Below are 15,000 nucleotides of genomic sequence, written 5' to 3'. Positions count from 1 at the left end.
GACATTGATTGCTGACATTTCTTACAGATTTGTTTAAATAAAATTCCACAAACGTTTTGAAAAAAAATGGTGATTCATTCCATGTGCATGTGCTTACAGCTGTTGTGTGTGTGAGAAAGTCTTGAATATGGTAAGTCTATCCTGTGACTATTTCTCAAATTGTGCAAATGAATATTATTTATTAGTCTAAGTTTGTGTAAATTTTCTTTGGCATAAATTAAAGAACTATAGATGTAAAGGCTGGGGATTTTCATTATTCATCATCACAGAGGAGTCAGAGATTACACATTGTCACAAGAAAAAACAAATTTGGCACTTCAAGGGTGAGAGCTTGGAATGTTGGATCCCTAAATTTGGTAAGTAGGGTACATAATTTATTTTGTGTAGGTTATGCTTTATGCCTTTAATATACTTAAACAATGACATAATGAAACTGTTTCCCACTTTTTGTGTTCCTTCCCTGCATTTGATTCTCTTCATTGTCTCATGTTTTATATATCTGTAAGTGAGCAATAGTAAATTGTGATATTTCACTTTTAGCAAGTCTTTACTGTTCTTATTGTAGATTGGCATTTCCCACAGTTCTGTGAGTATCCATATATAGATTCACCTCATTGTTACCAATTGCTTCTCATCCACTTGTTTGAGAGGATCTATATGCCACATTCTATCTTACCAAGAAGGCTTTTTTTGGTTTTTACTGTTAAATCTTTACTGTCTGTCATAGTAAGTGTACTACTGAGACATTTATATTCTGCTGTCTGTATTGATTTTGCCATTCTGAATGTGTGTTTTGACCCAAATAAAACATCAGTCTTATCTAAGACTGACATCAGTCTTTTATACATAATTTTCTGTATAACTTTGAAGACACTGCTTGACATGCTGGAGGTGGCAGTCATGTGAGCATGAGGAGTGCTTGCTTGTGTGTACAAATGGTGGGTGTTTCCCTTTTGCTGATGAAAGTTGTGGCTGAAAGCTCTGTTGCCTGCCTGCAGCTTAATGCGTCTTCTTTACGGTAAGTAGCAATATGTCTTTTGCTACATTGTTGATATACTGGAGGAAATAATCATGGGACTTTAGTTATTAACACTATCTTTTGAATCCTTTTTAAACACTAAAAGGACATGATTCAAGCTGGTTTCAACACTCAGGAAAAGTACAATGAAGGCTCCCACAACTGGCTGTCTTAGTTTCTGGTGAATCTTAGGGATTGTGTGGTCATGGTCCATGAAACATAAATACCATGAAAATGGGCATGTATTTTATGTCCCTCTCCAACATACACCCTCTCAGTTGACAATTCTGAGTGGGCTCAGGAGCATCTCTGAAGACACACAAGATAGCTTTAGATAAAATGCTGGGCAGAAAAAAATTCTTAAATCAGGACCATATAACTCAGAAGATTCAGAAGCAACTCAGGAAAAAGACCAGCTGTAAGTTTTCCACTGGGAGTGGATAAAATGTATTTGGGAGGTATTCAACATGGATAAATAATGTCTAGAATACATTGCAGAAAGTTTCCACTTTGCACTGGCAGCTGGGAGCAGGAAGAAGCCAATTCATTATACAATGAGTTATTTGCAGCTGCCTAAGGAGATTCAGTCATTAGTAGGATATGTACTAGCTCAGTGCTATAAGTGATGGCAAACAACCAGGCCTCAATGACAACAAGAATATAAGAAAGGCATATTGATCTCTGAGAATGCTTCCATGATGGAAGCTACGTCCATCTGCCTTCAAAGTATCTAGGTTGAAATTAGGATACTTAAGATTAATTGTGAGACAGATTAAATTAGATTAGATATAATTTTCATTCCAATTGATCCATAGTGGAGATATCTTGTGGGATGTGAAACATGTCAGAAAACAAGAATAGACAATAAATATTTACAAAATAAGAACAGATATGATAATGTACCTTCCACAGAGCCCCAAATCAAATTGCCCTTGTGGATGTGGAGTTGATCAGCCAGCAGAGAAATATTTAATCCTAATCAAGAAATCAGTGAGCAAACTTATTAGTAGGAATTGATACACTACAACAGTTTTACAAGACACTCACAGGATCATGGCCTCAGAGTGGTTTGATGAAAGCCTACTCTTATTCATAAAGTGCGCCACAGGGTACTCACACAAGAAGGCATAGCTGACACAAGAGCAAAAGCAGTAGTTTTTTAACACAAACAATTTAATTTGTAATTGCCAATTAAATACAAGAAATAATGTCAACTTATGTATTTACCTGTACGGATATTTTTCTCTCGAAGCAGAGTTGGAAGGCTTTTTACATTATTAAAGGAATTGAAGTGATGAATACCTTGGTGTAACCCATACATTCCATTCTGATGGCTTGGCTTTCCAGTTAAAATTGCTGAACGGCTGTAAATCAATGATATTATATAGAGTATATAATATATATAATTATGTATAATTTATAATTAAATAATTAATATATAATTAAATTCCATGATAGATTCCATCAGACAGACTTATTGTTTACCTCGGAGAACAGCTGCTTACAGATGTGTAGGCATTATTGAAAATCAAGCTTTGTTTTGCTAAATTGTCAAGATTAGGTGTTTGGCAAATTTTGTTTCGGTATGCTCCCATTTCAAACCCAGCATCATCACCTGTTGAAAATAGTTTTTAACCCTTTATTAATTAACAGTAGCACGTGATGGTAGCATATATACCTAGTTGTTGCTGTGATGCAATCAACACCTGTAAGATATGTACACATCAATGGAATGCCATACTAGATAATACTGTGTAGTGGACTCTTATTTATTTCTTCACATATTGTATTCTGTGAATCCCTTTATAAAAAAGGAGAACTCTAAAAAATTTTGAGTGAACCAAAGTGTATAATTAAAACTCAATGTAGTAGAATTAGCAGGCAATAAATTTGATATAATGTGAATAACTACAGTGAATATAATTCTTACTATTACTCCTATTTTATGCTTATTAGAAGCCAAAAACAGTTTTTGTCCACCATTTTGATGACATTGTGAGTCTAAGCAGAAAGTTGGTATCAGTAGGTTTAATATTTCCTTCCTACTTTTCCAGACCCGTTGTGTGTTTACTACATTTGATGTCTTCTTACCAATCTTTTTGGGCAATAGCTCACACATTTTCTTACAAAACCTAAGAAACCTATCTACAAGTACATTTGATAGAATCATTTCAATACTGGTACTTCGGAGCTGAATATGAAATTATAATGTATGAGCAAAAATGACATTAGGCAACAAGGTGATGCAGCTGGAAAACTGAGAAAATAGTTGTAGCTTGAAATCTAGTTAAGTTTTCTTGTATGTTACACTTTCCTATGGAACACCAATGAACCAGTTGCTTGTCAGTGGCTGGCTATCCTAATTTTTGTTTTTGTGTCTTTCCTGGAATTTCCATTACTGATATAATAATGTGGTATTATTGACAAATGGTAGAGTATAAAAGATGACATAAACCATGTTTGGATGACTCAGTGGTAAAGGGCCAGCCCACAAATCCAGAAGCCTTTGGTTTGATGCCCAGTCAATCCTCTTATTTTTACCTTGATTTATAACTTCTTTCAACTCTGGCACTGTTTGACGATTTAAAGAATGCTGAGTTACAACAGGGTTCAGATTCCATGCTAAACTGGAGGTCCCCCTATAACTGACTAGGTAAGTAAGTTTGAACTTCAGAGGAATGTGTCAACCATGACAGGGAGGACAGCATCAGAAGTGGAAGTATTTATATCAAGAATGTATGAGAAGATCATTACTATTCAAGCCACCTAACTGACTTACAATATGATCATTACTATTCAAGCCACCTAAATGACTTACAATGTAATGCACACAGTTTTGTGAGACTGTTTTGAGTACCAAGTGTAATTTCATATCATTGTTGTAAATGATTGTGGATGTAAGAGATCTTGCAGATGTGCAAGTGACTGATACATAATAGTGAGTTGACTGTTTATAGAAACAAATGTAAGGGACTGCGTATAGACAGGTGAAGGTATTCTATACTGTTTGGCTATCCTATTAGTCAAACATTATTTGAGTTGCCTGCTATGTTTGTGTCTCACCATAAGCATTTGCATCCAGTGAAACCCTCCCTATTTACATGTGTGTGAAATCCTGAAATCACAGTCACTAACCTATTAAACAATCTATTTCTCCAGAGTTTTACACATTATGAAGGGCTCTGCTAAAGAAGGCAGAAATAATCTACTTTGCATAATATCTTAGCCTCTTGTGTCAAAGTCTCTGGCAAAAATCGACATAGATGGCACCTCTGAATGAAATATACAGACTCTCTCTCCAAAAGAGAAATTAGACAAAATATGGAGTTAAGAGAGTCCAACAAAAGCTCATCAGAGAAGGCTTTTGCAGGGTGCCAGAAAGTTAGTCGTGGATTCCAAGAACCAATTATCCTTCTCCTACTCTCTATAAGTCAGATTCCCATTTGCTTAAAATATCCAGTAGTACTCAGTATTGCAATCCTATTTTCCTGACAAGAGTTCTCACTGAGTGATATTTTGTATCACAGACATTCGTAGCTGCAAACGTCAGACTGCATTCATGCTATCCTCACTACTCATGCTACAACACAAAATTTATTTGCTGTTTATATTTATTTATTTGTTAGTCCTTCTTAACTATAAACAGCATGCAAATACAATGAAACTGCACACAGCCTTTGCATAAGTAATTTTTTAATTTGCTACATAAAGTAAACATCTATCATAATCCACTCAGCTTGTACATTTAAATAACCTACACATGGGTAAAAAAAACTGAACACAAAGGAGTACTTTACAATATCATATATCCGCTGACTGAGACGGCCGGCCACGGTGGTCTCGCGGTTCTAGGCGCGCAGTCCGGAACCGTGCGACTGCTATGGTCGCAGCTTCGAATCCTGCCTCGGGCATGGATGTGTGTGATGTCCTTAGGTTAGTTAGGTTTAAGTAGTTCTAAGGTCTAGGGGACTAATGACCACAGCAGTTGAGTCCCATAGTGCTCAGAGCCATTTGAACCATTTTTTTTAGAAGAAACAATGGCACTGTAAATATGACTGTAAGGATTTTTTTTTAATGGCTTTATGACATGACCCCTGATGGTTCTATGTTCTCGTGGATTTTGTTAAAAAACTTCAAACTCCTGTTAAACCTGCACTTTTAACATTGTACAATATTTGTGTGAGTTAATTGGAGGTTATTGTTCAGTCTGGTTTGTGAATTTCCCAGTTTCTTTGCAGCCTTTCACCTTTGTCAGTTAAATGCACTTGTAAGAATAAGAGTGCTTCTTTGATGTAAATACATGGTAGAGAGAGTATATTAAGTACTGTGAAAAGAGAGTTGTATTGTTGGTTTATTTTACTTCCATTCCTTATTCTAATGGCTCTCTTCTGCATTCTAAAAGTACTGAATATTATATCATAATTTATGTGGGACTGACTGTAGGGTATAGTAAGTACTCAACATTATTTCCATACTGGTGCAAGGTTTCGGATCATTTAAGACATATCGACCTCTCCTAAGCTTACCATGAAAATACTCAATATGCATAATCTATTTTTGTACATCTTGCAGCCATAAACACAGGAATTTTTCAAGTTTCTGAGCTACTTAGTGCTGGTTCATTCTTAGCTGAAACAATGGGTTTATATGGATCCCTATTATGGTGAGCACAAAACTCATTTATTATTAACTGCCAACTTGCTATGTGACACAGTTTACACACTGCTGTACTTCTCGCTATTCTCACCATTATGTAGAACTGTTGTTCATCAATAAATAAGACAGTTCTGTGGTGATACAATTAATTAGTAAATAAAGATAATCACTGAAAGAGTGAAGACTATAATATCTTTTGTATTATTGTCTCTGTCTTCCTGCACTTTGTGTTCCTTCCAAGCAGTGGATTCTTTATCTTGTCTCTTGTTTTACGTACCCGCAAAATAGCAAAAATAAATTGTGATATTTCATAGTAGTAAGTCTACGCTTTTCCTGTGTGATTCAATGTTTCCCACAAGTGGGGACCCCATGGAAAGCTAAGATCATGAGAAGCACATCAGTGTGAATTTACACCAGCTACAACAAATGTCTTCTTGCCAGGACATTTATTGAATTGCCACTATGGAGTTATTACTACTCTTGATTCTCAAGCACTTCCAATTGATGGACTCAACATTTTACTGGTTAACTGTGTTGCACATTCCACACTGCATAACAAGATTGTAATTCTGTCATATATGCCACAAAAGCCTCACCAGTAGTTCAAAATGCTGGAACTTTTGTCTACTGCCTACAGTGTATGTGTTGACGCATTACAGTTTGTTCTCACAATTGGTGCCTTGGACACTCAGTCTCTTTTGTAACTGTCTGACATTATTCATGGCATGTCCACTGTGTGAAAATACGAGCACATGAATGACGAAGTACATTACCATGTTTGTAAATCAAGAAACCTACACATTCAATAAGTGTCACATCATGAAGTTATCCATAACACTGGCTACAGAAGCTGATGTTTCAGGTGCAACACTATGACACACGTGCTTATATCAACTGCCATTCTCATTTTAAAGTGCTATGAATTCTAATGACATTGATGAATTGTCTTTGCAATTAAATGTTGCTGGTGATGAAATGACAGTTTGGGCGTGACTTCCCTAAACTGTAATGGCATCACTACATTAGTTTCACTGGACACTACTAGAGGTCACCAGTGTCCAGACCAGATCTGAACCCTACAGCAAAAGGTGAGTGCTCTCCTGTAGCAGCTCAGTCAAACGTCATCCAAAACACCAGCTCATGCCTGCTCAGAAGACAATGTCCACTGCAATAAGTGCCATAGAGCCCTTGAAGATAATTCACATTTGAGTTGGAACCACACACATTTTGACATTCATGGAAGGAATTGCATTTCCCCTTATGCTTTTGAATGACAACAGGAACCAGGTTTAGTTGTAGCCAGCTGCTAATTTGTGAGGAAGCACCTAACTGTCTACAATCACAAAACTTATATTTACAATTCTTTGTAATTTTCTAATGCCTTTGCCAACAAATATGACCAACAAACAGCTGTCACCAAATCTGTCAATGGTTCTACCTTCACCTTCGTGAAAATGAGAGCAACACAAAATTTTCACGTCTGTCACTTACATGCCACAGACACTTATGTTGCATCCATGTATCCTGTTGACCCTAAATCAGATGTCAGTGTACAGCGAGCAAATCATTCCAGAATTCTGACATTTGGTAAATAAACCAAGGTTATGAACTAGGCTTCAGAAATCATTACCATGGACTTTTCTGATCTCACAGAACCCATTACTGCCATTGATTTCATGGGGAAGATAGATGCTAAAGCAGTAGAGACAGCATGTCAAAAAGAACTACTATCAGCTACACAAGGGGAAAACAATGCAGGTTACAGAAGCTCCCCTACTCAAATGCAGAAACAAAGAACAGGGGACAACTATTCAAATGCTACTACAGACTGTTGTTGTTGTTATGGTCTTCAGTCCAAAGACTGGTTTGGTGCAGTTCTACTCTATTATTTGCAAGCCTCTTCATCTCTAAATAACTAATGCAACCTACATCCTTCTGAACCTGCTTACTGTATGCATCTCTTTCTCTCCCTTTACAATGTTTACCTCCCACACTTTCCCCCAATACTAAATTGGTAATCCCTTGATGTCTCAGAATGTGGCCTAACAACCGATCCCTTCTTTTGGTCAAGTTGTGCCACAAATTTCTTGCCTCCCCAATTCTATTCAGTACTTCCTCATTAGTTACATCAACAACACTTCTAATCTTCACATTCTGAAAGCTTCTATTCTCTTTTTCTCTAAACTGTTTATTGTCCATGTTTCACTTCCATACATGGCATCACTCCATACAAATACTTTCAGAAAAGACTTCCTAACACTTAAATCTATATTTGATGTTAATAAATTTCTCTTCTTCAGAAATGCATTTCTTGCCATTGCCAGTCTACATTTTATATCCTCTCTACACAGCTACCATCATTTACTTTGCTGCCCAAATAGTGAAACTCATCTACTTCTTTAAGTGTCTCACTAGCTCTTTTAATCCTGTTAGTATCCCCTGATTTAATTCAACTACATTCCATTATCCTTGTTTTGCTTTTGTTGGTGTTCATTTTATTCTTTCTTTTCAAGACACTGTCCATTGTGTTCACCTGCTGTGCCAAGTCCTTTGCTGTCTCTGACAGAATTACGATGTCATTGACAAACCTTAAAGTTTTTATTTCTTCTAACTGAAATTTAATTCCTACTCCAAATTTTTCTATGCTTTCCTTTAGCACTTCTTCAGTTTACAAATTGAATAACATCGGGGAGAGACTTAAACCCTGTCTCACTCACTTCTCAACCACTGATTTCCTTTCAATCCCTCAACTCTTATAAATGCTATTTGGCTTCTGTACAAGTTGTAAACAACTTTTTACTTCCTGTATTTTGCCCCTGATACCTTCATATTTTCAATGAGAATATTCCAGTCAACATTGTCAAAAGCTTTCTCTCAGTTTACAAATGCTAAAATGTAGGTTTGTCTCTCCTTAAACTATCTTCTAAGATATGTCATAGGGTCAGCATTGCCTCATATTTTCGTACATTCCTCCGGAATCCAAACTGACCTGTGACTAATTAAACTGATAGCTCGGTAATTTTCACACCTGACAGTAACTGCTTTCTTTGGAATTGGAATTACTACATTCTACAATGGAAAATCCAGGATGGAGTAGAACAATATTATGAAAAGGATAACTGCTACTCACCATATAGCAGAGATGCTGAGTTGCAGATAGACACAACACACAATAAAAAGAAAATGAGCTTTCGGCCAACAAGGCCTTCATCGGAGATAGAACACACCTACGCATGCGCACCCCCCCCCCCCCCCCACACACACACACACATATGCAAAGACAACTCACACACACACATGACTGCAGTCTCTGGCTGCTGAGGCCACACTGTGAGCAGCTGCACATGATGGGAGAGGCTATCAGGTGGTGGCGGTAAGTAGGAAGCTGGGGTGGGGATGGGGAGGAGTAGCAGAGTAAGGATGGGGTACAGTAAAGTGCTGCCTGTGGGAGCATACAGGAGATGAGGCAGAGAAAGGGTAGGGCATCTAGGTGCATTGGGTAGGTTAGGCAGAGGGTGGGTGGAAAGGAGGGGGAGGGGGGTTAGTGGAAAAGGAGAGAGGTAAAAAGACTGTGAGTGCATTGCTGGAACAGAGGATTGTGTAGTGTTGGAACACGAACAGGGAAGGGGCTAGAGGTAAGAACAAAGACTAATGAAGGTTGAGGTCAGGAGGGTTACGGAAACGTAAGATGTATTGCAAGTAGAGTTCCCACCTGTGCAATCAGAAAAGTTGGTGCTGGTGGGAAGGATCCATATGGCACAATATGTGAAGTAGTCATTATCTGAAGAACAATGTGTTGGGCAGCATGCTCAGCAATGGGATGTCAGCTGTCTCTTGGCTACAGTTTGTTGGTGGCCATTCACGTGGATAGACAGCTTGTTAGTTGTCATGTACATGTAGAATGCAGCATAGTGGTTTCAGCTTAACTTGTGGATCACATGACTGGTTTCACAGATAGCCCTGCCTTTGATGGGTTAGGTGATGCTTGTGACTGGACTGATGTAGACAGGGAGGATGTATGGGACAGGTCTTGCATCTAGGTCTATTACAGGGAGGCAAGGGGTTAGGAGCAATAGTTGTGTATGGATGGACAAGGATAGGATAGTGTGTAGGTTCAGTGGGAACATCACTTTGGGAGGGGTGGGAAGGATACTGTGTAGCATATTCCTCATTTCAGGGCATGAAGAAAGGTAGATGAAACACTGGCGGAGAATGTGATTCAGTTGCTCCCGACCTGAGTGGTACTGAGTCATGAGGGGAATGCTCCCCTGCGAGGAGGACAATGGGACTTAGGGAGGAGAAGGGTGATGGGTGAGATAAGGCATGGAAGATCTGTTTTTGACAATGCTGGGAGGGTAATTTCAGTTTGCAAAGGCCTCAGTGAGACTGTCGTTGTATTTCAAGAGGGACCACTTGCATTTGTAGTAACAAGTAGTCCCTCTCAAAGTACACTGAGGGTCTCATTGAGGCCTTCACAGACCAAAATTACACTCCCAACATTGTACAATCTGGCCATGGAGGAGAATTCCCCTCGTGACTCAGTACCAGCCAGGACTTGAACAACTGAATCACAATCTCCACCAGGGTTTTGACTATCTTTTGTTGTGCTCTGAAATGAGGAATGTTCTACCCACTATCCTTCCCACACCTCCCACAGTGGTATTCCACTACCCACCGAACCTACACAATATACTTGTCCATCCCTACACAACTCCTGCTCCCAACCCCTTGCTTCATGGCTCATATCTCTTTAATAGACCTAGATGCAAAACCTGTCCCATTCATCCTCCCACCACCACCTTCTGTAGTCCAGTTACAGACATCACCCATCCCATCAAAGGCAGGGCTATCTGTGAAACCAGCCATATGATCTGCTGGAACTACTGTGCAGCATTCAACATGAGCATGACAAATAACAAGCCGTCTGTCAGCATGAATGGTCACCAACAAATTGTGGCCAAGACACAGCTGGACCACCCCATTGTAGAATATGCCACCCAACACAGTGTTCTTCATTTCAATGACTGCTTCACAGCCTGTGCCATCTGGATCCTTCCCACCAACACCAATTTTTCTGAACTGCACAGGTGTGAACTGTTCTTGAAATATATCCTACATTCCCATAATCCTCCTGGCCTCAAACTTTGTTAGTCTTTGGCCTTACCATCTAGCTTCTTCCCTGTTCTCATTCCAGCACTACACAGTCCTTTATTCCACCAACACACTCACAGTCTTTTTACCTCTTCCCTTTTCTGCTAAACCCCCTCCCACTCTCTGTCTAACCCCCCAACTGTACCTAGTTGCACTGTACTCTCTCCACCCCATCCCTGTATGCTTCCACAAGCAGCACTTTACTGTCCCCCACCCCTACCTTGCTATCCCTCCCTCCAGCTTCCTCCTTAGCCCCACCACCAGTTGCTTCTCCCATCACGTGCAGTTGCTCACAGTGGGGCCTCAGGATGCAGAGACTGTAGATGCATGTGTGTGTGTGTGTGTGTGTGTGTGTGTGTGTGTGTGTGTGTGTGTGTGTGTGTGTGTGTGTGTGCCTTGTTGGCTGAAAGTTCATTTTTCAACAGTCTTTTTGTTGTACCCATCTGTGACTCAGCATCTCCACTATATGGTGAGTAGAAACTATCCTTTTCATAATTGCTGCATTCTTCTTGAAGTCTGAGGTCATTCCGTCTGTCTCAAACATATTTCATTCCAGATGGAAGAGTTTTCTCATGGCTGGCTGTGCTAAGGCTATCTGCCATCTCACCTTAATTTATGTACACTTCCCTTACTATAAGATTACCTTCAAGTTCATCTTCCTTACACAGAACCTCTATATACTCCTTCCACCTTCAGCTTTTCCTTCTTTGTTAGGACTTGTTTTCCATCTGAGGTCTTGATATTCATACAGTTGCTTCTCTTTTACCCAGAGGCCTCTTTAATTTTTCTGTAGCCAGTATGTGTCTTTCCCCTAGTGAAATGTGCTTCTACATCCTTACATTTGTCCTCTAGCCATTCCTGCTAAACCAATTTGCTCTTCCTACCAATTTCATTTTCCAGATGTTTGTATTCCCTTTCACCTGATGCATTTTTTTAAATTTTCTCCTTTCATCAATTAAATTCAATATCTCTTGTGTTATCCAAGGATTGTTAGTAGGCCTTGTCGTTTTGCCAGTTTGATCCTCTGCTGCCTTCACTGTTTTTTTCTTCTAGAGCTACCCATTCATCTTTTATGGTATTCCTTTTCCATGCTCTAGTCAGTTGTTGTTTAGTGATCCTTCTGAGGCTCTCAACAACCTCTAGTTCTTTCAGCTTATACAGGTCTCATCTCCTTAATTTCCTATCTTTTTCCAATTTCTTAAGTTTTAATATACAGTTCATTACCAATGAATTGTGGTCAGAGTCCATATCTGACCATTGGATTATCTTACAATTTAAAATCTGGTTCCTAAATCTCTTTCTAACCATTATATAATCATTCTGAGACCTTCCAGTCTCTCCAGGTCTCTTCCATGTATACAACCTTCTTTTATGATTCTTAACTCTAGTGTTAGCAATGTTTAAATTACACTTTGTGCAAAATTCTACCAGGTGGCTTCCTCTTTCATTCCTTTCCCCCAGTCTATATTCACCTATTAGTTTTCCTTCTCTTCCTTCTCCTACTATCAAATGCAGTCCCCTATCACAGTTAAATTTTCATCTTCTTTCACTATCTGAGTAATTTATTTAACTTGTCGTATATTTCTTCAATCTCTTCATCACCTGAGGAACTAGTTGGCATATAAGCTTATACTACTGTGATGGATGTGGGCTTCAAAACTATCTTGGCCCTGAGAAGGCATTCACTGTGCTGTTCATAGTAACTTACCAGCATTCCTATTTGCTTATTCATTATTAAGCCTACTCCTGCATTACCCTATTGACTTCGTATTTATAATAATGTGTTACCTGACAAGAAGTCCTGTTCCTTCTGCCACCAAACTTCACTAATTCCCACTATATCTAATTTCAACCTACCCATTTCCCTTTTTAGATTTTCTAACCTACCTGTCTGATTAGGGGAGCTAACATTCTGCAGTCTGATCTGTAGAATGCTAGTTTTGTTTCTCCTGATCATGACATCCTCCTGAGTAGTCCCCACCTGGAGATCTGAATGGGTGACCATTTTATTTCTGGAATATTTTACCCAAGAGCTGTACAGTAAAGCTGCTTGCCCTCAGGAAAAATTAGGCTGTAGTTCCCCTTGCTTTCAGCTGTTTGCAATACCAGTACAGCAAGGCTATTTCGGTTGATGTTACAACCCCATATCAGTCAATCATCCAGACTGTTGCCCCTGCAACTACTAAAAAACTTGCTGCCCCTCTTCAGAAACCACATATATGTGTGGTCTCTCAACAGATACCCCTCCACTGTGATTGCACCTATGGTGCGGCTATTTGTAACACTGAGGCATGCAAGTCACCCCACCAATGTCAGCATCCATGGTTTGTGAACGATAACACAAAAGTGAAGATGGACCACACAAACAGAAGCTCAAGACACATTGATGTGCGGGTATTTGATGTAATTGTAAAGTAACAGAGACTAAGGGCAGGTATATGCAGCCAGTGCTATCGTCCAAGACTCAAGGGAGCATGTGTGAAAGTACAAATTATAATACACCAGACATGTAAATGAAGTGAGGATTCACTCCTCCAATCTAGAAAAAATGCCTCAATAGCATACAGTTAGGTGTTTAGACCATCAAAATCTTTAGGGCAGAGAAATTAACAACTGTAATGACCATGCAATCATCTCATTCTGACATTACTTTAACACTAGACTGCACACAGAAAGGTGATTATCTGGAACCCTTTAGCCCGTGGAGCACAAATGTAAGACTAAACCCATTATTAGAAACAAGAGCACAACTGAGTGTAATAAAATGCAGCCATTTGATAAACCACATTGATCGATAAAACTGACAGCAGGAAGATTAGAGGGATGTCAGAGGATGTGCTATGTATGCAAGGGACCAAACCTTTTACATGACCCAGACCCTCCATTTAATTGGACATAAGGTGGCCTTACACTTCAATACATTAATTGGATGAAACTTCTTTATATAGCACAGAATTACAGTAAACTACAGCCACAGAAAAATATGGATCAATGTATAGTGTATCTTGGATAATACACAAGTAAAACAGAATTCAGTTGGAACCTGAAAGAAAGGGGAAAAACGGAATTCCTGAAATAAGATTTCTTGAAATGGAGTTAGATGATGCGGTCCCTGGAAGCCTTGTTCAAAACTGATACCATCTACAATCAAATCAAAGAAGTGAGATGCAAAACTCTGTACAAAGGATACAACAAACTTTGAGAAGAATTAGCAGAAAAAGAAGAAATCTTGGACATGAAACTCATGCTGCTCAGTAAAAAAATAATGCACTCATAAGAAACAAAAATGGAGTCAAGGGCATTTTGTGAGCAGTACTATATCTTAAGGAATAAAGGAATTCGAGAGATGTAACAAATCTAAATACTCTGAAGGAAGGTCTAACCATTAGAGAAAAATACATCATGAGGTATACTTAACTGACACTCTGATATGGAAATATGTTGTTCAACACATAATGCAAAAATCAATTATATTCTGAAGAAAAGAAGCTGTCCAGGTTAAGTCATATGAATTGAAAAATAAAGGCAATCCATTATAGGATATTGTACAGCTTATCAACTTAGATATATGCCACCAGACAACAAGTGGACATATACAGACTGTGTCAAGAATCAACATTTGCTTTCATTTTCATGTTGGCACAGTGCTGTTTATGTGTCAGGGCTCTGGTGAGAGAAGCTCCCAAGTATTCTGAATACAGAAAGTGCTCCAAGAACATTCCTTTCCAAGCAACATGGAGTCCTCTGGATATACATCTGTTTCACAGATGAAAGGCACAAATCTGGGTTTTTGTGGTGTTAGACTGAAGTTGGTCCCACACACAGTATTGTGCAAGTTTCTCTAGTATTTTAGAGACCCTTGCTTATAACTCATCAAACACACTGCTTTGGATGGCAACAGCTCATTCATCAGCATGAATGAAATTATTTTAGCCATGTTGGATATTGTGAGCTCCATAGCCATTACTAATTGTTGCTGAATAATGCAACCAGCCACAAATTTGGCTAGTTGTATTATCAGCCAACAACAAATGAAGTTTTCGCTGTCACCAGGTAGTGGTCAGTCATTGTTGTTAATGTTGTTGTTTCTGTTGTGGTCTTCAACCTGAAGACTGGTTTGATGCAGCTCTCCACACTAGTCTACCCTGTGCAAGCTGCTTCATCTCTGCATAACT

At 38.9% G+C, this 15,000-nt stretch overlaps 1 protein-coding gene across 1 annotated transcript in view; it reads right to left on the bottom strand.

Moving 5' to 3' along the window:
- The window catches only part of LOC126328110 (N-sulphoglucosamine sulphohydrolase), a 110,626-nt gene that overhangs the window by 90,040 nt on the left and 5,586 nt on the right, over window positions 1–15,000 (bottom strand). Inside the window, exons 2-3 of the mRNA XM_049995981.1 lie at window positions 2,504–2,633; window positions 2,246–2,382 (exon numbers count right to left, since the gene is read on the bottom strand). Of these exons, the coding sequence (XP_049851938.1) occupies window positions 2,246–2,382; window positions 2,504–2,633 (267 nt within the window). The remainder of the gene's footprint in view (window positions 1–2,245; window positions 2,383–2,503; window positions 2,634–15,000) is intronic.

Source organism: Schistocerca gregaria, chromosome 2 (assembly GCF_023897955.1).
Source record: "Schistocerca gregaria isolate iqSchGreg1 chromosome 2, iqSchGreg1.2, whole genome shotgun sequence".
Lineage (NCBI taxonomy): Eukaryota > Metazoa > Arthropoda > Insecta > Orthoptera > Acrididae > Schistocerca > Schistocerca gregaria.
Note: the sequence above shows the minus strand (reverse complement) of the source record. Positions and strands in the feature narration are given on the sequence as shown.